Here is a 23,169-nt window from a genome sequence, read left to right as displayed (position 1 = left end):
TTAAAGTATATCTTCATAAAAATATCATTCCATACTAACGGTATATTTGGTGTCATACGAGATAACAGTTACCAGTGATTACATATGTAACTTTATAAAGATATCTCGTTTTATTATATATTAAAAGAATGTACTCATTGTTGCTATATTTCAGATGAAAAAAAAGGAGGCAACGATTTTACAGTAAAATCGTTCGTTTACAACTGATTCATTTACATTTCATGATAATACTGTGCATTCTGAATATGCTATGATTTGGTTTAAAATAATAAATAGTCCATTCTTGCATACTATTGCTCCAGCCTTACTTGTATTTTCGATATTGGTATAAATAGAAAGACAATTAATGTCGTTCGAGTCTATTTTCGGATCATTTATATTACGTTTAATCCATATAGTTATTATATGAGACATAGTATCGTAAAATTTGGAAGAATAAAACGTTCGTACAGGAAGTACATTTTATAAGAACTCCAACAAATCTGCGTGTGCACCTAAAATACAAACTGATAGTGATTGTTCATAAGTTTATATACATTATCTAATGTCAATCGAAGGTATCAATTCTTTTTCTCCATAAGAGTACTTTTTCATTTATATGTGTTCAAAAATACATGTGTTCAACCGTGAAGCATATGTCACCTACAACGAAAAAGAGTTTTCCTATACTTAATATTTCCTTTATATACCTATGAAAGTCTATTCTTCGCGTAGTATGAAATTATGAATAAATCTGGAATATTGTTCAATCTGAAAAGAAAAATAACTTATTGACATCATTCATTGATACGAGATTCAGAATGTTTGTTTTGTCTTGCAGAAAAAGAAGGCAGCCCTCCCTTTCTTTTAATGTGAAATAGAAAGCGAAAATTTGAAAACAGATTTTTTGGAAATTTACTTGCAAATATCGTTTTCAATATCGTGATTTTCTTCCCAATGGTACTGTACTTTCAAATTTTCCAGTATCCCTCTAAAAACAAAAAGTCGAACCTCGTTATTGTTAACGTAGGCATTACAAGGAAGAGAAGTATTAGAAAGCAGCTCCTTTTTATTATGGATTTCTTTATAATCATGTAAATAAGAAATTCCGGAAATTTTTTCCTAAAGAATTTAATTCTTGTGTTTTGATTGATAATTATTACACTGCATACTAACTTTTCGCATACTGTTCGCGTCTAACAATTTCCTAATAATAACTACTTCAAAATAACATATGTTCTTGCACGAATTCAAAAGTACGTATGATACAATTACAATTGATTCTAAAATAATAATTATTTAAAGATATTAAGATACTAATTAAACGTTTCACTATATTTCAAAATCTGGAACAACAAATTTTTATTTATAAAAAATGAAACTGTGTTTATATATTCTTTGTCATGATGCTATTTCTTATTACCATGTCGACATTTTTTAAAATTCATTTTGTTATCTCTACGCAATATGAAAATTCATATACTGCTTAATATTTTTTACATATTATCCATCCACCGCATGATATCTCCTGAAAAATCAAAATATTAATGTTATATTATTACAATGCTTCTTAAATTTCAATTTTTGACAAATTTGAAATCCAATATATTTTGCACAATTATTATTTATCAAAAAATTCCAAGTTAATAACTTTCTTTTCAAATGGCAAATAACATATACTTTGACTTACCTGTAAGTTTTTGTTCCTAATCATCATTTCCTCTTATAGAATATCATTATTGTTCTTATAATTACTACCAGTGTCATAGATATTGTAGTGGCTACAACTGAATTAATAGAAAATGATAAATAACTGTGTATAACACTAACACATAACTGTGTATAACAATGACACATAACTTTTACTTACATATCAGTCGATAAGGGATTACTGTGATATCCTGTTGATGTTTCTTAAGGCACTTGATTAGGTGTGATACGGTATCATTCCTTATGGTATACTGTAGATAAGTATTTTAGAAAATAACAAGAATAAATCTAAATTATTCAGAGGTTCCAGTTTCGGCTTAGACATAAATACAGGACCATTTGCAAAGAAGAAAGGGTGCGTTTCTACAGCCTCGTTATAGTAACCATGAATACCAATCTCTGAATTACTGGTTACTAAACATAAATATCCTATAAAATTTAATATATTTCTTTAATTTTTAATACATACATGAGTTAGTAGTTCTAAATTATGAATCATCCTACCTGTGATATTACGCTTTTCCTTATAATATCATCACTCGAGTGAACAACATTAAGATCATGTAAACCATGTCATCCTATCTTACTGTGAAGATACTTAGTTATGTTATCTAACATTATAAAAATATCATCAAATTCAAGTCCTTTTATTCACATCACATGGCCACGACGATCTGGTTCTTCGTTATATAATGTTCTAAAATTTGTCGTATATATAGGATGTACAAACCGTGATATCAAGGTATCAGTTCTTCCTTCCCAAGGGACAGTTTCATTAAAATTCTGATAGAATTAAAAATTAATTATTAATATTCTAACAATCATATATGTTAAATACGTTATAGTCAACGATATATACCTGAGCGAATGTAGGGGTGATTCCTTGATAATTATAAATGTCATCAGCCCACATCATTGTGCCACTTCTTTGTACTCCAGCCTCTAGATTAACAGCCTAAACAAACATACGAAATTTTATAGAAGCTGTACAAAATATAGTATATATGCGCAATATTGAAGCGTTCAAGGGGATATAAAGGTAATGTACATCACATACACGTGTACTCTCATGCAACAAAATACAATTAGATTTAATAGTATAAGCTCTTTTATTCATCATAATAGATTGGAAATTTAAGTGTCTTACGAGGGTGAGTAAAAAGTTACCCGCTCTGTCGGTGTAGAATTTATTTTAAGCAATTGTCAAAAAAGACATACATCATTTTTTGACATAATCACTCGATTTCTGTATACACTTTGTCCATTTGCCGAAGGACCTTTGTATTTTCTCATTAAAAAATGTTTTGGGCTGAGCTGCGAACCACGAATGCATCGTTGTCTTCACCTTTTCATCAGCTTTTTCGGCATCCATCTCGCACAAACTTTTTAAAATCCAAATCTGTCGTGCACTATTGCATAAGCAGAGCCGTGGCTGATTTGCAAATGATTTGCCACATTATCCAGTGTCACTCGTCTATTCCATAGAGCATAAGTTCATGAGCACGTTCAATGTTGTCATCGTGGATGTGGACGGGCGTCCAGCTGTTTTTTCATAACACTTGTGCGATCTTCTTTGAACTTTTGTGCCCATTCAAACACACTTCGTGACAAAACACTTTCTCCATAATGTGCATTAAATCTTTGATAAATATAGGCATCAAACATAACCTCCGACCACAAGAAACGAATCACAGCATCCTGCACTGTTTTCCTGCAAATCACCATTGCAAAGCGCCATTACTCGCGCAACGGTCACAAACGAATTGACGTAACACAAAGAAACCTGCGCAGCAGCACTGAACAGATATTGACGTCATACGAAGAGTGCAGATGGATCAATACGGTCGACAGAAGTTTTAACTATCTGGAGTGCGGATAAATTTTTACTGAGAGTCGTATAGGAATCTATAATCTGTAAGTACACCTTTGGCTGAATGGAAATTTCTCTTACATATAGTCAAAAATGCAGAAACTGTGTATTGAATTGGAAAGTGATAAAAAATAAGTGAAGTTTCGAGGTTGCATGTGATTGCATGAGTACACAGGACGTTTTTAGCGAATAAAAAATAATTTTGAAAGACACGAGACTTATCTTGTATTTTATGCACTCTCTGTGTCCGAATTTCCAGAAGCTCTCTATCTTATGAAGTGTTTTAGATTAGCCGGAAAATTTTGTATGTACATACAAGAAGTATACGATCTAAGTGGAATATTCCATTATTCTCTTGATACAACAGAAACGAAATTTACAGAACTTCTCAGAAAGTTGGTTTATTATTACCAAATTAATAGAATTAATATACGTGTATCATCTTTACATACCTAAGTCGTGGAGGTTTATCGTGCGTAAAAAATTAGTGTCGTTTCAAAGTTACATTTCGTACATTTTAAGCCTATAATTTGTAACGTACAAAACAATGTAAATTTGAGCTGTTTCTTATCTCCACAATAAGAAAATCCAACTTTACGTTTTTTACACAATGATATTTATGGAACAGTAATATCGTATTATTGCATCGCTTGGAGAATGAAGTCAAGGTACGATGTGACCCTAGTGTAAACGCTGGGATACCCAGCTGTGCCGCACTTATAAGCATAAGACACAATACCTATTAAATACGAGGTTAATTCATGTTGTATCAGCAGTGGTCCGCCGCGGTCAGCCTGAAAGGATCGTTAAATTTTTAATCAAAGATACTGAAATATATCGATCGAATTGTATTGAAATTATACTTATATACAGTAATAATCTTCTATTGATTTGTGTATTGAAATACTCCAATTTATAACGTACATGTTATATGTATTTTGAGCAAAACTAAGATTAGAAGGAAATTAGATTAAATACCATAACGAGGTGTGAGAAGTGGGCAAAACTATTAAATTGTGTTTATCTATTATTTTTAATGTTTAAGACGTCGATTTGATGTTAATTCGAATTGACGTGTCTTCAGATACCGTATAGTTTGTAGTAACTCTGTAACTTAATTACCGTACACGAATTATTACCTATTCGATATTCGATCATACAGCAGACGATAAGTACATACGTACAAATACTCTGAAATAGAGATTTGATAAAGACAGAAATTAAATTTTTATTCCAGTGGAATACAAATTATTAAATAATTCTATATAATTTCTATTTGAACTATACTGAACTATAAAGTTCAAACGTGTAATTTCTGCCCTAACAGTTTTTGATCTCTATCCATATTATTACTCCTATATCAATTTTTTATTTCAAGCAAAAAGATACTCTTCCTAACATGAAGTAAAAGAAAGAAATAATTCAAGTTAATAAGTAAAGTTACTACCGATAAAATCATAGCATTATTATTTAGTCTAATTGAAATGTACATTGATGTGCTGTTTAATGCCTTTAAAGTTCATTCTTTGCAGTAAATGGCTTATTATTAATCGGAAAGAAAGACATAAAACGTACCAAGTTCAGCTGGTTTACCATCGACCACCACCCTGGTATGAGAGACGTTGCTAAAACCACAGTATGGTGGTCGCAAAGCCTTATACTTATACACAGTTTTGATTAAAATTTCTCTCTTCTCTTTGTTTGGATCGTTCGGACAGCAAACGATCGTAACATTGCCCTGGTATCTGCACACTGATCGTCTATAAAAATCGGTGGCTGTACGGTACTGTATCTGCCATATTTCTTGCAGAGGTTTACATTTTCTGTAGTCAAGGCACCTGCCTTCTTGATTGTCCGGTGTGGTACATTCTGGATCAAACAATTTTAAAACATTTATACAGTTCAAAGATGCGTAAGAAAGCGACACCGATTACTCAACTTTCGAAGTAAAAAGCCGATCAAGTCCACCGGATTGCCCTACAGACACGTATTAATCCGTAAGAGTTAGTCATCATGTTGATAATAATTATCTAAAGAAACTTTTCACGTGAAAATATAAAATTTTAATTGATTAGATATTGTGTTAGCCATACTTAAGAAAGAAAATGAAAATGAATGAAATGAAAGAAAAGGACGACCTTCAACCTCATTTTTTAAATAAACACTTTGTCAGTTTTGCGGTAAATAAATTCTTAGGAATTCAGGACAGTTTTTAGTGAATCATTTTGTTTCGACCGTTCGCGGAGAGACGCGATCGCGAGATAGCACGTCAACGAGAGTTGTAAGTTCCCGTTACGATTAAATAATCGACGCCACGAACTGATCGATCCCCTTATTTCGATTATGATAATAAGGGTAGTTCAATGAAATTCCACAGAATTAACACAAATAAATTAATGTTTATTTCAACAACTTATTAACTAGAAAGATATAAATGGAACAAAAAAAATGTAACTGCGTTTTGGTTGATAAGTAATGCGCGACATACCACATGTGTTGACGGTTCGACATCTCGAAAAGTTCTGAACGCCTTTCGATTTTTTTCGTTTTTTCTGGAAGGCGACCCCCACTACGTTCGGATCACGCCACATTCTTTTACGCGAGGTAAAATACGGGCCACGAGTCGACGTTTCTGGAAGTCGCCCTGCTTAATGAACCATGCGCTTGCCACTACAATGTTTGTTTGCCGGGCAGACACGACGATCCGTCTGCGACATTATAGTGCCGCGATCGATAGTTAAGAATATGACCTATGGTAAGCCGCACGGCGTAACATTCTCCCCCCGTTGAGAGGGTACCGATCAAACTAGCGAGGTGTGGTTGAAGTTCCCATCTTATTTCGTCTCGGTGGCTAGTTGTTCGGGTTTCTCGAGATCGGGTTGAATTGGCAGTGGGACAAGCCTTTTGACGCCCCGATCCAAAATGCTCTTTGCCGTCTGAACTGTAGCTGTCCGGATGACACCATCGGCGCCTGGATGAACCTTGATAACTCGGCCCAGAGGCCAATGCATGGAGGGAACGTTGTCCTCTCTGAGGATGACGATTGTGCCCTTTTGGATGCTGTGTCCACCCTTGCTCCATTTATTGCGGTTGGTTAGCTCGTTCAAATACTCCTTATGCCAGCGGTTCCAAAAATGTTGTTTAACCTGTTGGATATGCTGCCATTTGGAGAGTCGGTTCGATGGAATGTCCCTGAAATCTCGATCACGTAAGCACATTAATGAATCGCCAATGAGGAAATGTCCGGGAGTGAGGGCTAGGAGAACATTTGGATCGGTGGAGATAGAAGTTAGAGGGCGGGAATTGAGGACTGCTTCTATTTCTATGATAAGAGTATTACGGTGTTAAGCTCATATGTTTCTGTTTCTCCACTCGCGCTGCGCCATAATATCCTTTGATATTTCCGATCCTCTGGTCGTACGAGGAATTGCCGATACATTTTCTCGATGTCGCCAGTGAGTACGTACTGATGAGCGCGGAATCTAATTAATATACAAAATAAATTGTGAATTGATTCGAGAATATAGGATTTCCCCATTTTCATGATTGTCGTGATTTTTGTATAAATATATTTTTTAAGATACTAATAATTAGGTACTTATAAATTAGTATTATCAATTATTTTGCATTTATAATTCCGCCTTTAGTATAAGTGTTAATTGAAAACTAACTTTATGTTTCAAAAAGTACTAGCAAAGTCGTTGAGTAACAAGCCATTGATGCTAACACAAATAGCATTGTCGTAATTAAATATTTCTAAATATTCATTTTTCATTTTGAACCTGTAGAAACAATTTATTATATATACTATTAGCTAAGTAATTGCATATTTAATTAAGTCGAAATATAAAACTTAGTTATTTTAATAATTTAAAAAATAAAAAACTGACAAACATTTCAATTTAATTTATGGTTGGAACAAAAGACAGTTATTTTTCATTAATTGAAATATTGCAATGCAGAGTACTTTCCAAAATACGCCGAGAGTATTCCTGATGGTGAAACGAGCGTTGCTTCATCGAACGCAGCTAAAGAAAACAACATCTATGTAGTTGGTGGTACGATGCCTGAAATAGAGGGCGATAAATTGTACAATACTTGTACTATTTGGGGTCCCGATGGAACTTTGATAGCAAAACACCGAAAGGTAAGTAATATATTCCTTTATGGCTTTGAATTTGAAAATATTGGGGCGAAGAAAGTGACTCTATCTAGGAATAATTTAGGAATATACATATGTACATACGTATACTATAACCAATTCTGTAATTTACGGTTTATAAAATACGTTATGATACGGGAAACGCCCATTTTTGTTGTAATGTGTTTGTGTTGTATAAATTTTTCACATACTTAAAATATTATTATACTTATTTTTTCTCCTTTTTAAACATTATTAAATGATAGGATTTTTTAATAAAAGAAAGTGATAAAAACGCTGTCAGTTATTAAATAAAAAATAATTAAAGTTTAGGAGTTGGTAACTTTGATATTAAATTACAAAAGTTGCAGCAATAGAATTAGCGACTACATTTTTATGTTATTAGGTACATCTATTCGACATCGACATTCCTAATAAGATTACTTTTCGAGAGAGTGATTCACTCAGTCCTGGTAACTCCCTAACGACGTTCGATGTGAAGGGCTGCAAAATAGGTATTGACATTTGCTATGATATTAGATTCGAGGAAATGGCACGCATTTATCGGAACAAAGGTACAGTAACTTAATCGATCAATACTTAACTAGCAAAAAATTAAATATCTTTCTTAAATATATTCTATATAAAATTAATATAATCTGTAACTCTGTATAAAAAGAAGCTTAATTTAAAAAACCAGTATATTTGCTGAAAATGAAACAAATAAAAGGAATTAAAAGCACAATAAGAGGACTGTCCTCGCATATTCAGAAATGATGGAATGTGAACCGTGCAACTACGAAGTTAATTGGTATTCGGTGGCTTCATATTTCCTGCTTCTCTGGGTTAGGTTGCCAAATGCTGATATATCCAGCGGCATTCAATATGACCACTGGACCACTGCACTGGTCATTACTTCAGCGTTCCAGAGCGAATGATAATCAATTATACGTTGCCTGCATATCACCGGCTCGTGTTCCTTAAGCAAGTTACGTCGCATGGGGACATACACAGTTGACCAATCCCTGGGGAAAGATTCTTTACGATTTGGAAACTCAAGAGAATATGGCAGTCACCGATATCAAAAAAAAAAAAAAAAAAAAAGCTGGCGAACCGTGTGTTACCACAACGAGACCCGCGATGCTATTTGTCGCTTTAAATTGTGCCGCAACTCGTTTTTGAGATCTTTGCCACGGGCGCGTTAAAATATGCTGAAAATATATTTCTGGCTTTTCTGGGGTTTAACTGAAATATGACAAATAACGTTGTAAAACATATGTACTTATGACTTACAGAGTAATTGAGTGTACAAAATATATAGTATACAAAATAGCCAGCGATTTAGGGCTTTAAAAGATCAAAAGGAAAGAAAAGAAAAGAAAAGAAGAAAGATAATATGTTGTGGCAGTCTAAGTCGATCTAAGAAAATAGATAAAGGGAGGGAGGGGCAAAGCTAGTTAATCTGGAAAGAATCCAAGCGTCAATTTCAAGCATTTACAGAGAATCAAGCGGGCTGGTTAAAGTCGTGAATTGAGCAATTATCCCGCGTTAGGTTCAATCAGGTTAGTCCCACGCGAAATTGATCCAACCATGCGAAAACGAGTGTATTCTGATTTCTGTCGCAGATACTTCTGGCTAGTGCAGTACCTACACGGTGGTTGTTGAAATAGCCGCTTCTCATCTATTTTCCGCAGCGCGGACATCATCCTTTGATCCCTTACGACTAACGAAGTTTTCGAAGATGTACGGCAGTTTGAGATTCTACTTGAAAATGATCATGATTGCGGTCTGTGTGTCGTCTGCTCTTCTTTTTGTCCTTCCGTTAAAAACTGGTAAGTTGATACTGATTAATTATGCGATCGAAACCCTATATAATGGCTACAAAAATGCCGCTAATATAATATTCCTTCTTTCTTGTATCTGTCTGCCTCTCAGGTCGTTTTACTAATTACAATAAGTAATTTCGCCTTCTTTGCGCTCCCTTTTAACGCATTGAAACTTGATCCAGTTTCGAGAAAATGAAAAATTCGTTTCTTCTCTTTGCTGATTCACGGCAAAAGCGTCGACTGTAAAAATATTTGTAGTTGCAATAGCAACAAGTATGTTTTCTCAAATAGAAAATATTGGGAGCGTACACGCTGGCAAAACAATTCATGAATAGCTCGTCCTCTGCTTGTTATTTGTTTCGATACTGTTAGCAAACAAATTCATGAAACATACTGGTATAGCGTAATATGAACATAAAAGTTTTGCGTACACTTGAGAGCTGAACTTTGGTTGTTATACGTATATTATACATATACGCATACAGTTATGTATATGTATATATATATGTATAGAAAATTCCTTAGAACTTTGAGCTTAATAACATATTAAAATCATTAACATTAAGGAGGTGAACTTTACTTACCAATTACCAAAGTTTCTTCCGCCAAATAATACATAAAAATTGAAAAAGATAATGTAACTAGTTTTAACTTTTTTTTGTGTTATAATTTGAATCACTCGATTTATCCGACTGAGGATGGTCGATCGCAATCTCAATGTATACGTATTCTCATCGCATGAAATAGATCACATGAGGGATTTTCAAAAGTCGATGGAATATTAATCGCGATTAATTATTTGTAGGTGTATTCTGTGCGGCTAAAGCAGTCACCTAATGAATTATTGAGTACCAGGAATGTTAGCGGTAAACAGGATTGCGGCTATGAATGATTCTCTAATGTCTATATTAGAGATGAATTTGATAATTTATCCTCATAATATGCAATCCGCTTTTAAGTGGAAATCATAATTAACAATTTCTGTTTGATTAAATATGAAGAGCAGATAAATCGATACGCTTAAATCAATATTAGAATTTCTTAACATTTTTATCAAATATTTTAGCACTGTAAAAGCGTCGTAGTAGAGAAATATTAGGTTGTTTCAAAAGTTTCTTTCGTTTTATAAGAAAGTAATAGATGTACAACATTTTTCGTTTTATATTATTTTATTGAATTACGTGTGATCCACCTTTTTCCAATTTAATGTAAAATAATATAGAATAACATAAAACAAAATATGTTGTGCATCTGTCATTTCTTTTTAAAACGAAAGAAACTTGGGACAACCTAATAGGAATTTACTTTTATTATCCATTATAAAAATGGATTGTTAATCCTCTAGGAGATACGAACAATATAATTGCAATTAATAAGGAATAAGCTAGCATAACTTAAACCAGCTTTTGCAGAAAGCTATTAGCTAAAGATGTTTATTAAACAATGACAACATGAATTTTCTTAAGTACCCCATTTGGTACTTAATCTACTTCGTAAGTACTGTGTGTCCTAGCCTTTAAAGGATGCAATTTTAACCAGAATGTTTCACATTACTTACCCGTATTATTTCCTTGTAATATAATTTATATTTACATTATCTACGTTACGTTACATTCTACGCGTTAATGTAATGTGATTTTTATTTCTAATCGAAGTTATTCAAAATTTGTAGTATCTCAATAAAAAATTAACAGCCTGCAAAAACTTCACAGAAGCATTAGTATCTTCGAAACTATTGAATTCAAATGGCTAATATTCCTTAACAATATGCACTCGACGACGTTTATCGAGAGAAGTATGTGGCGTAATAGTTAAACTTTCAATTCATATACATATATCGTTTATGAAAAAGTAGTCATTCTGCTTTTGTGATCTGTGACACACTATAAATTCTCATAAGCTAACCAACGCGTAATCTTCTGTAACGTATTAATATAATATAGTGTAATATCGAAAAATAAGGATAGAAATTTTTTTTTTCGATTACTTACAATTTATTAATATTAAATTGAATATACAAATATAAATTGGACAGAGAACGATATTTAACGGAAACTAAATGCAATACTCGTATCTATATCAAATAACTTTACAGTTATTTGACCACTCTCGTCACAACGAATCTAACACACACACACTCTCTCTCTCTAACAACTCTATCAATTCTCACGACTCTACTCTTCGACGACTCAAAACCTCTAACGACTCTACTCTTCGACGACTCAATTAGCTCTGATTCTCGCAACACGCACACTTTTCGATTCGCCTTGGATAGCGAAACCGTCCTTCTTCTAACGTTGTCTATTGTTTCCCTCATACCTATGTAAGAACTATCAACTACGTGCCTTTAGTCACGTAGGCACTCTTAAATGTAAACGAACCACAGAAACACGACGTACACGGTTTTTTTCTATTTTCAGCCGATCTCCAATCAAAGTTATTCTACGATATTACACTCGGCCTTTCCTGACAATCACATCTGCCCTCAGATGTGCTCATCATCGCTGCTCGCACTTACATCACTATCGTCGGCATTCCACCACTTCATGTGATCGGCTGCCGTGGAAGTTGTACGTGGCCCTTCGTGCTCCCCCTCTCGCTGCACTATGTATCGGTCATTTCGTAGGACTTTTATCACCCGATACGGTCCAAGAAACTTTGGATGCAGCTTTAGCCCGGGACCCTTCTGCATCCTCTCGATTGCCACTAGATCTCCCGTCCTGTACGCTGTCGCCTTCTTGCGTCTCCTGTTATACGCCCGCTTGTTTCGGATTTGGATCTCCTCAATCCGTCTCTTTGCGGCTGCACGCAGCTGATCTCGTTCCTCTTGGAACACCGCGGCCTGTTCGTCCTCGATTAGCTGACTGATCTGTGGGTCGTCCCGCAGCCTCATTCGTGTTCCGAACAACAACTGGAACGGGGCAGCGTTCGTACTTACATTGGGAGCTGCATTTAAATACCTCTGCGCTGTCTCCAGGTGTTTGAACCACTTGTCCGGCGTTGGTGCAGATAGCTTCGTCAGCAGTGGGATAAGCGTCCGGTTCACTCTTTCCACTTGTCCGTTCGCCCGCGGGATCCCAGTTGTAGTCCGAACGTGCTGTATGCCTTCCTCTCTGCAGTAGTCTTCGAAGGCGCCGGCCGTAAATGCTGTTCCGCGATCGGAAATGATTCTCCTCGGGTTCCCAAAATTCACAGACTGCTTCCTCAAGCGACTAATGACCTCGGCAGAACCCGTCGACTTGGTGGGATACAACCATACAAACTTTGTGAACGCGTCCACCACCACAAAGATATGTCGGTAACTTTTTTTTGTAGAAGGTAATGGCCCAAGGTGATCGACGTGGTAGGTGTCGAGCGGTAATTCCCCCTTGTCGATGGTATTTAGTAACCCCTCCTGTTTTCCCTGCTTTCTCTCTGCAAGGATACAGTCGATGCAACTCTGCACTACCTTTTCTACTTTTTCGCGCATTCCTCTGAACCAATAATCCCTCCTTATTTATTATTCTACGATATTACAATAGGTATGTATATCTCGACTTTGAGCAACCAATTGGTGCTAAATAAGCTTTAGTACATACTTCTTACACGTAACAAAAGACCAGTTAACATCTCTGCTCTTAAAAGAAAAACGAAAGAAGCTCTGAAAAGCTGCAGAGTTCAGGTCGAATAACACCAGCTCAGATAAATGACCCTCTAACTTACCTTTGTCCTCATCGACGTCAGTGATTTTAAAGCTAGTTATAAAGTGCACTTCTCAGCCAGCGTCCACGGCAGTCAATATTATTTAACGGGTCTTAATGCGATGTAAAAAGGGAAAAAGGAGGAAAGAAGGAGCAGGGAAGCAAAGAGAAGAAACGAATTTTTCATTTTCTCGAAACTGGATCAAGTTTCAGGTTGCTCGCCAAAGAGTCTGTAGCTAACGAGACAAGATTAGACAAACCGCGCTTTAAAATTGCCACAGAACTATAATAATCCTCGAAATCAATACGATTCGTCGATCCATCGCCTGATTAAAAAATGAGATAGGATGAAGCTCACTAGTCGGCCTTTGAACTTTCAATAGCGCTTACGGCTCGTATACTCTAGTTTGAATGCTACAATGTAAGCCAAGTCAGCTGTAACTAGCGTTCGCGTGATTGTCGCTATCTATTATTCACGCGTTACACGTTCGCCAGACAAACGCGTCTACCGGTTGACATTGTTTTCTGTCCTGAGTTTCAAAGCAATTATGTTGCTTCGTGTAATCAAATCTCGCCAAACTAACGATAAGTTCTTGTTTGATCTTACACAGTTATTAAAACTATACAAGTTAAACCAATCTAGCCTAAACAAGTAATGTCGTTATATATTCTTTTTTAAATCTATATATTGTTTAATAAATCGTGGCTAGGATATAGTAGCTGACAAGAATATTCGGACAAATATATTTGTAGAAACATTTTAGGAGTGTATTATGCATAGTGGCACTATTTAATACTGTACTGTGACTATCATGGTCGTGTTGGTATTATTCGAAACTAATCTGAAAATCTCTATGGAATTTGTAAGATATTTAGTACGAGTACTGTGCATTACTGATATGTACACAACCGAGACGAGATAACGAAGGTACTGCTCTCCATCGTTCATCGCTACGCGTTGCTAATAGCAACGTATAATGCATATATATCTCGCAAAGACCATAAAAGTACCCAATGGAACCACGTTTAATATTTTATAATAATGTCCCATTACAGTTTCGTCATTTTCAATTAATTAAACACGACCCTCTCTTTAAAAATTAGAAGATAAAATACGTAATACAAATCTACTCGAAATCTTTTAAACCTTACGGACGACTACTTATGGTCTTTAAAAGCAGCAGGGATTAGCAGAATATTAACTGCGGATTTTTCTTGGACCGCAGCATGCAATATGAAATATGGTTATTAAAATGTACACTGAAAATCTCATATCCATAAGATACTCGTGCTTGTAGAATCTTGAAAATGAATTCTTAACCCAAATAGTCGACCGCGATACTCGAGAAATTTTGTGAAGCTGACGTCAATACCAATATGTACCGTCGTTGTGCTATTATTTCGTGATAAGCCGTATTGATTGCACTTCCATTTCACGGAATTAATTTTTCCACACAAAAAGTGATAACGATAATCGAAAAAAGAAAAATATACTACCACTTTTCGTATCAGCATACACAAGCGCACTCGATTTTACACGAGTATACAATTTGCAAATTCGACGGAACGATCGGATTTAATTATTTTTTCGATATTTCAGGCATCAAGTTTTATTTACACATCGAACGTTGAAATACGGCGAAATAGAAAATGTACAAACCACTCTGGACATTAATTAACTTTAAACGTTATTGATTAATTAAAGAAAACAACCATTGTGTTGATTTTTACATTTTGAAAAATTGTTATCCACTTTTGCTTTGTTTAAAAATTGAAAAAAAAATACGTTTATTGTAAGTCACGAGTATCTCTTTTATTTATTTAAACTTTAGATCAAATATTACAATTTATAAATATATCATTTATTTAGATATACTTGTAATATCTGTTTTATAAGTTTGTACAACCATTTATCTATTTATCTATTTTATTTGCACATAATCTTTATAGACTGATTTTGTAAAGAATAAAAAATTGTGATTCTATTTAAAAACGATCGTGTCAGACTCAAGTGATAAGCGATATATATTTCAGCGATATATATATATATTCAGATTTCACCATCACATAAACGGTGCTATTGGAAACGTTTCACAATAGACGTCTTATAAGCGCCTGCGATGTCCGTCATATGTAAAGCTATACCACTGAATCACGGCCGCCATTTAGTGATTAAGGTCGATCACTTAGAGTTGTTAATCCGACATAATGGCGAGCAATACATCGAAGACATTATTGGAAACACAGTTACAGTTTAATTTCATTGAGCTTATTTGCAAATAAATGTGTACAATGTATTTTAGAGGTTTTAAATATTATTGCTGACTAAACTTCGCATCTGCGCATCATCTTTCTTTAACTTTTTTTGCATTTTCTTATCGACGCATGAAGACGAAATGCGTAAATTTTATTATTTATTTAAACATTACTATATTGTGCTCAAAGTAGCGGAATATCGTTCTATTATCAATATATGAAGAACTAAAAGAATTAAAAAAGAATTAAAAAAATATGTAGTTCAATCAATACTTCGTGTATTTTTCTATCTCCACAAGACAATATCCGGACCAGTTACGCTTACAGTATCAACAAAGATTTGTCCAGCCATACGGAATAAGTCGTACTCAGTAGTATTAACCGCACGAACTCCAGAAACACTTTTGAAGTAAGTTTCGAACCAATAAATCCCCGAACTAAGAACTGTCATATTTCGTCTCTATTTATCGAATATTGTGAGAAAATGCAAAAAAATGAAGTTAAATAGAAAAAGTACTTGGAAATTTAAAAGAAAAAATCTCGAAAAATCTCTTAATACTTTTTACTGTCGTCTTGAGACGCACCATATGTTAAGCTTCTTCGTAGTTACAACTTTTACCGCAGATGTAACGAACTGACAAATGCTTCGAATGGCGCGCGCGCGTCAACGCCTACACTTAAATTTTAAATAAATGTTTTTAAATAAATGTTTAAAATAATACATTAAATGTATCAACTTTCTTGCGCAATTTCATTTAATTTCTTACGATATGGAGGGTTTAATTACGTTTAAGATATCTATTTGAATCTTTTAAATTCGAAGTTTTTTAAAAAATTACCTTAAACTTTATAAAATTAAATCGTTTTTCCACTTTGTTGTATCATAAAATAGTTACTTAAATTCAAACCTTACCGTCGTCTTGAAATATTCTATATTTTCCTCGTCTTAAAAAATCTCCCTACAGAAAGAATAAAGAAGAATAAAATCCCATACGTTAAATTTCGCGTGATTGATGGAATACATAACGATAACGAGAACTAACTAGCGACAACAAGCAACCATTAGCAAGGACAACTGGCGACTATAACCGTCGTCTCTATGATGTATGGCGACTAAGGAGAACAGCCAGCAACTACGGATTACATGTAACAACCAACTGCCCCACTTCTAAAAGGCAACTAACTTGCAAACCCTTTGATGGTTTCTGTAGCGTGATATACCCCTTGAACGTGGTTAAAGAATGTGGTCGCCGCTGGACGGCGGTTTGCCAGCAGAGCGATCTCGCCAATTCAAAGCTTGACATTACAAACTACCGAGAATCATTAGGCTCGTTATCGAGCATCTAGCTTTCAGAAGGTGCTTTATCATATGATATGACTTCACGATATTTTTGTAGCAAGAAGAATGGCCAACCTCTAACAAAACAAATTTTTACTAAGTGCTGCATGCGAGCTGCAGGCCGGCCTACTAGGGAAATTTGACGAATGAATAATCTAAAATATATACGAATATATTCGTTATATCATAAAATGCCCGCATTATGTTCTCTAACACCATAGAGGAAACTAAATTTATATATTAAAAAATTGGAATACCTGTTATAAGAGAGTTAATTAAATTCTAACCTATCGATGACTCCATAAAAACCTTTATTTCCTAAAAATGTATATCTTCCAAATTCTCCTTAGAAAGTATCATAGAGAAAATATGAAACCTGAAAAGTACATCACGCTGATGCCTCGATCAACCCTCGTGCTTCGCAGTCCATGTGTCCGAGCGATGAATTCCCTCCAAACAAGGAAAAACCAAAGGGAGGTCTTCTTCGAAGGACGTGAGAGGGTAAGGGAAGCAACGGGAACGATGATCACGCGATATACTGGCGGCGTACGTATAGAACGGCTGTTGCGAGAGAGTTCGCAAGAAACAAGAAGAAAAAAGGAATCGTAGGCCGACGCGACTATACGCTGTCAACGGACAGTGACTGAGCCTAACTGAAACGAACTCTGTCGCAGTATGAGCACAGGCTACGTTCGCGGGTCGATCGAACACGTTCTGCGCCTTTCCTCGGCACCAGCGTCAGAACCACCCTCGACGAGCGCAACGCACTGGTGCACCTGCAATATTAACCACTGGTCTTTCCTTTTTCGCGCGATATTATATCAGCACCTATGATACCATTTCAAAGACCGCAATCAAAACATTAAATACCGCGTTAAAGCCATACAATAATTCGCAATATTCATTCGTAAACGTTATTGTATATGTGCTTAATTAATCGTTATTATGTTTCGAATGATTTACTACCTCATATTCCATAAGCAGATATATGGTTCATTTTCACCTCAAGTACGATATAATTTGTAACAAATATTTATAATTCACAATGTAAAATATTTATAATTCATTGGAAATATTTTTCTATCACGGTATAGTGGTCAAATTTCACATAAATCACAAACATATGGTAGTCAGAAGCTATACTCACGACATGACAAATCATGATGATGTCATGAAAAATGGCGTCCGTCCATATATATTCAAACGCAACGAACAAGTTCGAACTTTTCGAGAATAAACGATTTGTTCGATAACATCTGTCGCGAGCTTCTCTTCATTTAACGATAACAATTGACAACTAAAGCTCGAGAGGCTCGTAAGGATGAACAGTGACGAGTATCTAGAAGCTATGTACTCACCTGGGCAAGGAGACTCCAACACCAAGGACGTTGGAAATTTCGAGAAGCGAAGATGGAAACTGAAGTAGCACGTCAGGTCAACTCTGGCAAAAACTGCTAAAGAAAGAAAAATCCAACTAATTTGTTTCCAACAATAAAATGAAATTAATTTGTTTCACAAATTATTAACTGGATATTATTCAAAAATTATTCAAAATTCGCTTGATTGATTCACGGCCCGGGACACTTGGGTCATACCATTTTGGTAATGGACGAAAATGGCAGAAGGAAGAACGACCGTTTTTTTCATATTTCTCTTTCCCCGGGAAACGAAAGAATGCCCGAGCACCTTGTTTCATTTCTTCTCGACATCAATTTCAATCTTTTTAAACGAAATATAATCTGAACGATGAAAAGTTCATTCAAATAATGCTCCGCGCCAGACACTCACGAAAATTAAGAAGAAACACGGAAAATTCGCGAATAAAACGGATTTCTTTGTCCCAGTGAGATAATAAACCTCGTTCACGTATTGGTTTTTAAAATCAATATATCCACCAATGTGCACTCGTTTAACAAGGGTGATGGAACGTGCCAAAAATCTCTCAAGAGGGTCTTGGGAACGGAAGAGTCGAAAATGTCACAATTATGAATGAAAAATTCGAATAGTTGCTGATTTTACAGTCGAAACCGATAAAGAACTCCAGATATTCCCCCAATTAATTTACAATAAATTCGCGAAAATGATCGATTGCTGACGTCATTGTATTCTAGAAAGATTGTAAAACGATAAGAATTTATTGAAAAAACTTATATTCGATGATAACACTTCTAATAAGAGTACTAAGAGGAGCGATTCTGTACTCACCTTCCTGCCTCGAAGTACCGAACGCAATTAACCGTCCGCCCAGGATGGAACCGTTCGGAACTTTTGTAAGTCACTGCACGGCCGCTGCTTATGGTGGAAATGTAATAGATATAAGTACAGAGCGCGTGAGCGAACTAAAAACGCGATAGAGAAGTAGAGAGAGGATGTTCCGTCCTTGTCTAATGACGCGCACTTGTACAGGAAATATGTAACAGCGGTATACGAGCAGCGTCAGTGTCCACTAGTGTGCATGCCTGATTAAACAAGAACAGGAAGTATCTATACATGGTGTTCTCTTTCTATTTCCATGTTGCATCCATCTTACTATACAGTACACACACTCAGCTATTCTATCATTATATTTGTGCGTTGCTTATGTGTGAACCAAACATTTCCATGACAACAAATCGTTTGTCTCTTGTTTGATGCTCGGTTTTCAACGGAGTTAAAAGAATTTTTTAAGAGAAACGTAATGGACGGGTTGTTTTTAAAGTAATAAACGGAAATTCTCGTATCCATTGAGAAACGATAGGCGATTTGAAAGTATCACTATGAACGGTGATTTATCGATGCAAGGTAGTATGAATAAGATATTTTATAATCTGCGAAAAAAGGTAAGGAATATTCTAGATTTTAGATTTTAGAATTTCCACGTCACAGACGAGTGTGTTTTGTTATTTGATTTGTAATATTGCTGCAGTTCTCTTAATAGCTGTTCGTTTCATGCGATACTCGCACATAGTATCTATGACTTTTGCTTCTAACAATTTTTATAATTAGGCTGTATCAAATATTTTTAACGTTCGTGTTTCATGAAAAATCATGTGTAACTCGTTGAATTCGCAAATGTAACAAAAAATTCCACGAAAAACCTTATATTATTGTAATGAAAAAATAATTATATTAGGAGGAGAGTCGTATTTCGGAAAGTCATCGGAACATATTATACCTTGTATGTGATTATTTGGAACACAATGGGTGAGTATATTATAATTAAAATATATTCCTAGTTCCAATTCTTTTGAATAGTGTCAGTGACCAATCGAAATAGAAATCAGTGGACATCATGGAGAGAGAAGGCGAAACCAAATTTGAAAATTCGACATCGGTAATTCAGTAGTTAAGAATAACTCAATCGATAATGTAGATTAACTAGTTATAAACAAATATATGAAGTATAAATTCAAATTATTCTTATCCATCTAAAAATTGGAAATTAAAAAGCAGAAGACAAGAAATTATCTTCGAGGATTTATATAGTAAATACATTCTTTTGCCTGTCTTACCTAGAGATAAAACAGTTGTTTGATGGTTATCTTATAGTGTTCAGTCATTGCGAAAAATATTTTTAATTAGTTAAAAACTATAATTAATTAAAAGCTACATTTTTTTAGGTATATAGACGTTAGCGATGTATTATTCCGGGAAGCTCGTCTATCTCCCGAACATCGGGTTTGCGACAACATCGATTTGGAAATTATCGTTGCAGAGTATGAAAATTATTACAAGATGAAATTTCAAAAATATCCCATATTGTGTAAGAAAATAACTGGAAGGGAAATGACGAGGGAAGTGACAAATGCAAGCAAAACGTAAGAATTTAAATTATTTAACGATATTAAACGGTATTCAACGTATTCAACGTATCGTATTCAACGTATCGTATTACAATATGATCCAGTGTTTGTAGAAGTATTGAGACAAAAGCCAAATCTGTTAGTAAACAAGCGAGAAGTGAGCCTGTGAAAGAGACGAATCTACAGCAGAAGATAACTGATGACAATACGAATCATATTAATCTCGCAATGACAGTGACGTCAATATTCCCCAATGAGAGTGATGGACGTTCATCAGAAGAGCTATTTAACGTCCCAATGGAACAATCCATGCAATCGAAGATATTGAAATGCATTGAAAAGTTTTATTCAGATAATCCGGAATTACGAAAGATTGCTGAGGACATCTCATGCGTAAGTTATTTTCGATTAATATACGTATCGTAAAGCTTTTAAACGATAAAATTCCCGTCGATAAACCGTCCAACGTATATCGACGATGACGTGATTTCAGTAACGCTTCAAATATCAAATTACGTAACACTTACTTAATATAGAGAAGACGCCATTTTATCTTTGTATCGTCACAGGAGATCATAGTAAACAAATTAAATGTACATTGGGATGACGTTATAGGCCTAGAGGAATGTAAAACCGCTGTTAAGGAGGCCGTTGTGTATCCCCTTAAGTATCATATCTTTTTTGATGGCCCGTTTTCCCCCTGGAAAGGTATTTTGCTGTACGGCCCACCTGGTACAGGTAAGATACTCGTATTCTTTTCATTTCTGTACATGTTTACAAGAAATATACAAAACAGGGAAAACGAAGTTAGCGAAGGCAGTCGCGACAGAATGCCATTGCACCTTTTTTAACATAACTGCCAGCTCATTGGTCAGCAAATGGAGAGGCGATTCCGAGAAGTATATACGTGTAAGTTGCTTTGTCTATGTAAGTTTCTTTGTTCCTTTGTCTATGAAGGAGAGATTCTAGGTATAAAAAGATTTGATTTTATTTTTCGTCATTTATATATAAATAGAATAGTTGTTTGGAAAACGAAATGATATCATATTCGTGATGAGGCAATGAATTTAAGGAATTTCGAATATAATATTTAATGAATAATACATTTGTTAAACTGAACAGGTTTTATTTGAACTTGCCTATAGTCATTCGCCTACAATTATTTTTATCGACGAGATTGACTGGATCGCCACAAATAAAGGAGACTGTATATTGTCTGAACCTGCAAAGAGATTCAGATCAGAACTTCTTTCTAGATTGGATGGATTAGTGTCTAATGAGAATTCTAATGTAGTTCTTCTGGCTACAACTAATTCCCCTTGGTACGTATATCACGTTATTTCAATGTTTTCTAAGTAGAAAATATCGTAATATTTCTCCAAATTCCAAATATGTTATTGTGTTGTTTGAAGTATTCCTTCATTATTATTAGTATAATAGAACGATAATATTTATTGTAAATATGTTATTAGGGGCATTGATGCAGCTTTACTCAGGCGTCTCGAAAAGCAAATATACGTATCATTACCCAATGAAGTTGCTCGACTTGGTATATTCAAATTATACCTTAGCAACCACTTATTAGAAAATACAGATATTGTAAACCACATAGTAAAATGTACTGAAAGATATTCTTGTGCAGATATAAAATTGCTTTGTAAGCAAGCGTGGCTACCAGAAATAAGCCCGATATGGAGGAGACTTGAAAAGAAAGAAACACCTGTTACCACTTTGAAATATGAATTAAAAAGTTATGAAATATTAGCAAAATTGTTACAAAAAATGTCACCTACAGTTATGCAAATAGATAAATATGATACGTGGAACAAATAAATACGCAATCGTAAGGACAGATATTGAAAAATATAAATAAATGGATTATCGTTCGAGAAATCATTCGCATGTGTGTGCATGTGTGTGCGCGCATGTGTGTGCGCGCATGTGTGTCATGTGTGTCATGTGTGTGCGTGTGTGTGCGCGCACGCGCTATAGGCTAAGTTTAAAATGTTCGGTTGTATTATATCCTTGTATTATATATGTCGGAGATGAAAGGAAAACCGGAGCCTTCCCTTTGCAATTTTGCGAGAGTCTTCTGGTGCTTTAGCCTGGATTTTGTCATAGCTGTAATTAAGCAATTGTTGTCATTTGTAATTGTTCGATATATGTGATGGCGAGGGTGGGTTCGAGGTGGCAGCTGGTCGCCGAGCGTAGCCGCGGTCACGGGATAAACGTTTTGCCTGACGAAGGTGTGGATCGGTTGTATTGTTCTCCCTAGAAATCACATAGAATTGTACTTTAGAGATGTCGATATAATGGGACACACGTTGTATTAGGAATCAATCTCCAGACAGAAACTGCCTAGTAACGGCGTTTGAATCTTTCTCGATGTTTCCAAAGAGTATACAACAAACTTTTGACAGAAATTGCCTAGCAATAACGATTGGAACCTTCTCGATGTTTCCAGCGAGCATATAACAAACAAATGCAGTAGTATAGCGAAAAAGATTTTCATCAGATATTCATTCGTGTGATCGCCTTGGAAAGTGATACATCGAGCAATTTACCGGTGCCTCAGCAATTGTATTT

At 35.1% G+C, this 23,169-nt stretch overlaps 2 protein-coding genes and 1 long non-coding RNA gene across 6 annotated transcripts; 2 read left to right on the top strand and 1 right to left on the bottom strand.

Annotated features, from left to right (window-relative positions):
• Nucleotides 1-1,331: 1,331 nt before the first annotated feature.
• On the bottom strand, nt 1,332-4,681 carry LOC126877036 (uncharacterized). Of its 3 annotated transcripts, XR_007694692.1 has the most exons (7): nt 4,012-4,681; nt 2,857-3,601; nt 2,549-2,644; nt 2,420-2,472; nt 1,850-2,118; nt 1,670-1,766; nt 1,332-1,507 (listed from the first exon to the last, which is right to left on the bottom strand). It is a non-coding gene; the product is annotated as an uncharacterized LOC126877036 (long non-coding RNA). The 3 variants fall into 3 exon arrangements; XR_007694691.1 differs by lacking the exons at nt 2,420-2,472; nt 2,549-2,644; nt 2,857-3,601; nt 4,012-4,681 and adding an exon at nt 2,194-2,400 and having other exon boundaries at nt 1,341-1,507; XR_007694690.1 differs by lacking the exons at nt 2,420-2,472; nt 2,549-2,644; nt 2,857-3,601; nt 4,012-4,681 and having other exon boundaries at nt 1,850-2,187.
• On the top strand, nt 3,524-9,660 carry LOC126877026 (omega-amidase NIT2-A-like). 2 transcript variants are annotated; one of them, XR_007694689.1, is made up of 5 exons: nt 3,524-3,603; nt 7,522-7,706; nt 8,107-8,275; nt 8,551-9,262; nt 9,326-9,660. XR_007694689.1 is itself a non-coding variant. In XM_050639880.1 (4 exons), exons 2-4 carry the CDS (start codon nt 7,623-7,625, stop codon nt 8,682-8,684), a joined length of 387 nt encoding a protein of 128 aa, XP_050495837.1. In that variant the 5' UTR covers nt 3,524-3,603; nt 7,522-7,622; the 3' UTR covers nt 8,685-9,660. The 2 variants fall into 2 exon arrangements, 1 of the variants encoding a protein (XP_050495837.1); XM_050639880.1 differs by having other exon boundaries at nt 8,551-9,660.
• A 10,254-nt stretch (nt 9,661-19,914) lies between these two features.
• On the top strand, nt 19,915-22,479 carry LOC126877024 (katanin p60 ATPase-containing subunit A-like 2). The gene is made up of 8 exons (XM_050639879.1): nt 19,915-19,984; nt 20,058-20,114; nt 20,401-20,598; nt 20,688-20,976; nt 21,120-21,321; nt 21,380-21,510; nt 21,706-21,905; nt 22,056-22,479. The coding sequence occupies exons 3-8, from the start codon at nt 20,516-20,518 to the stop codon at nt 22,414-22,416; spliced, it is 1,266 nt and encodes a 421-aa protein (XP_050495836.1). The 5' UTR covers nt 19,915-19,984; nt 20,058-20,114; nt 20,401-20,515; the 3' UTR covers nt 22,417-22,479.
• The last annotated feature ends 690 nt before the right edge of the window (nt 22,480-23,169 follow it).

This window comes from Bombus huntii, unplaced genomic scaffold (assembly GCF_024542735.1).
Source record: "Bombus huntii isolate Logan2020A unplaced genomic scaffold, iyBomHunt1.1 ctg00000111.1, whole genome shotgun sequence".
NCBI classification, from domain to species: Eukaryota; Metazoa; Arthropoda; class Insecta; order Hymenoptera; family Apidae; genus Bombus; species Bombus huntii.
Note: the sequence above shows the minus strand (reverse complement) of the source record. Positions and strands in the feature narration are given on the sequence as shown.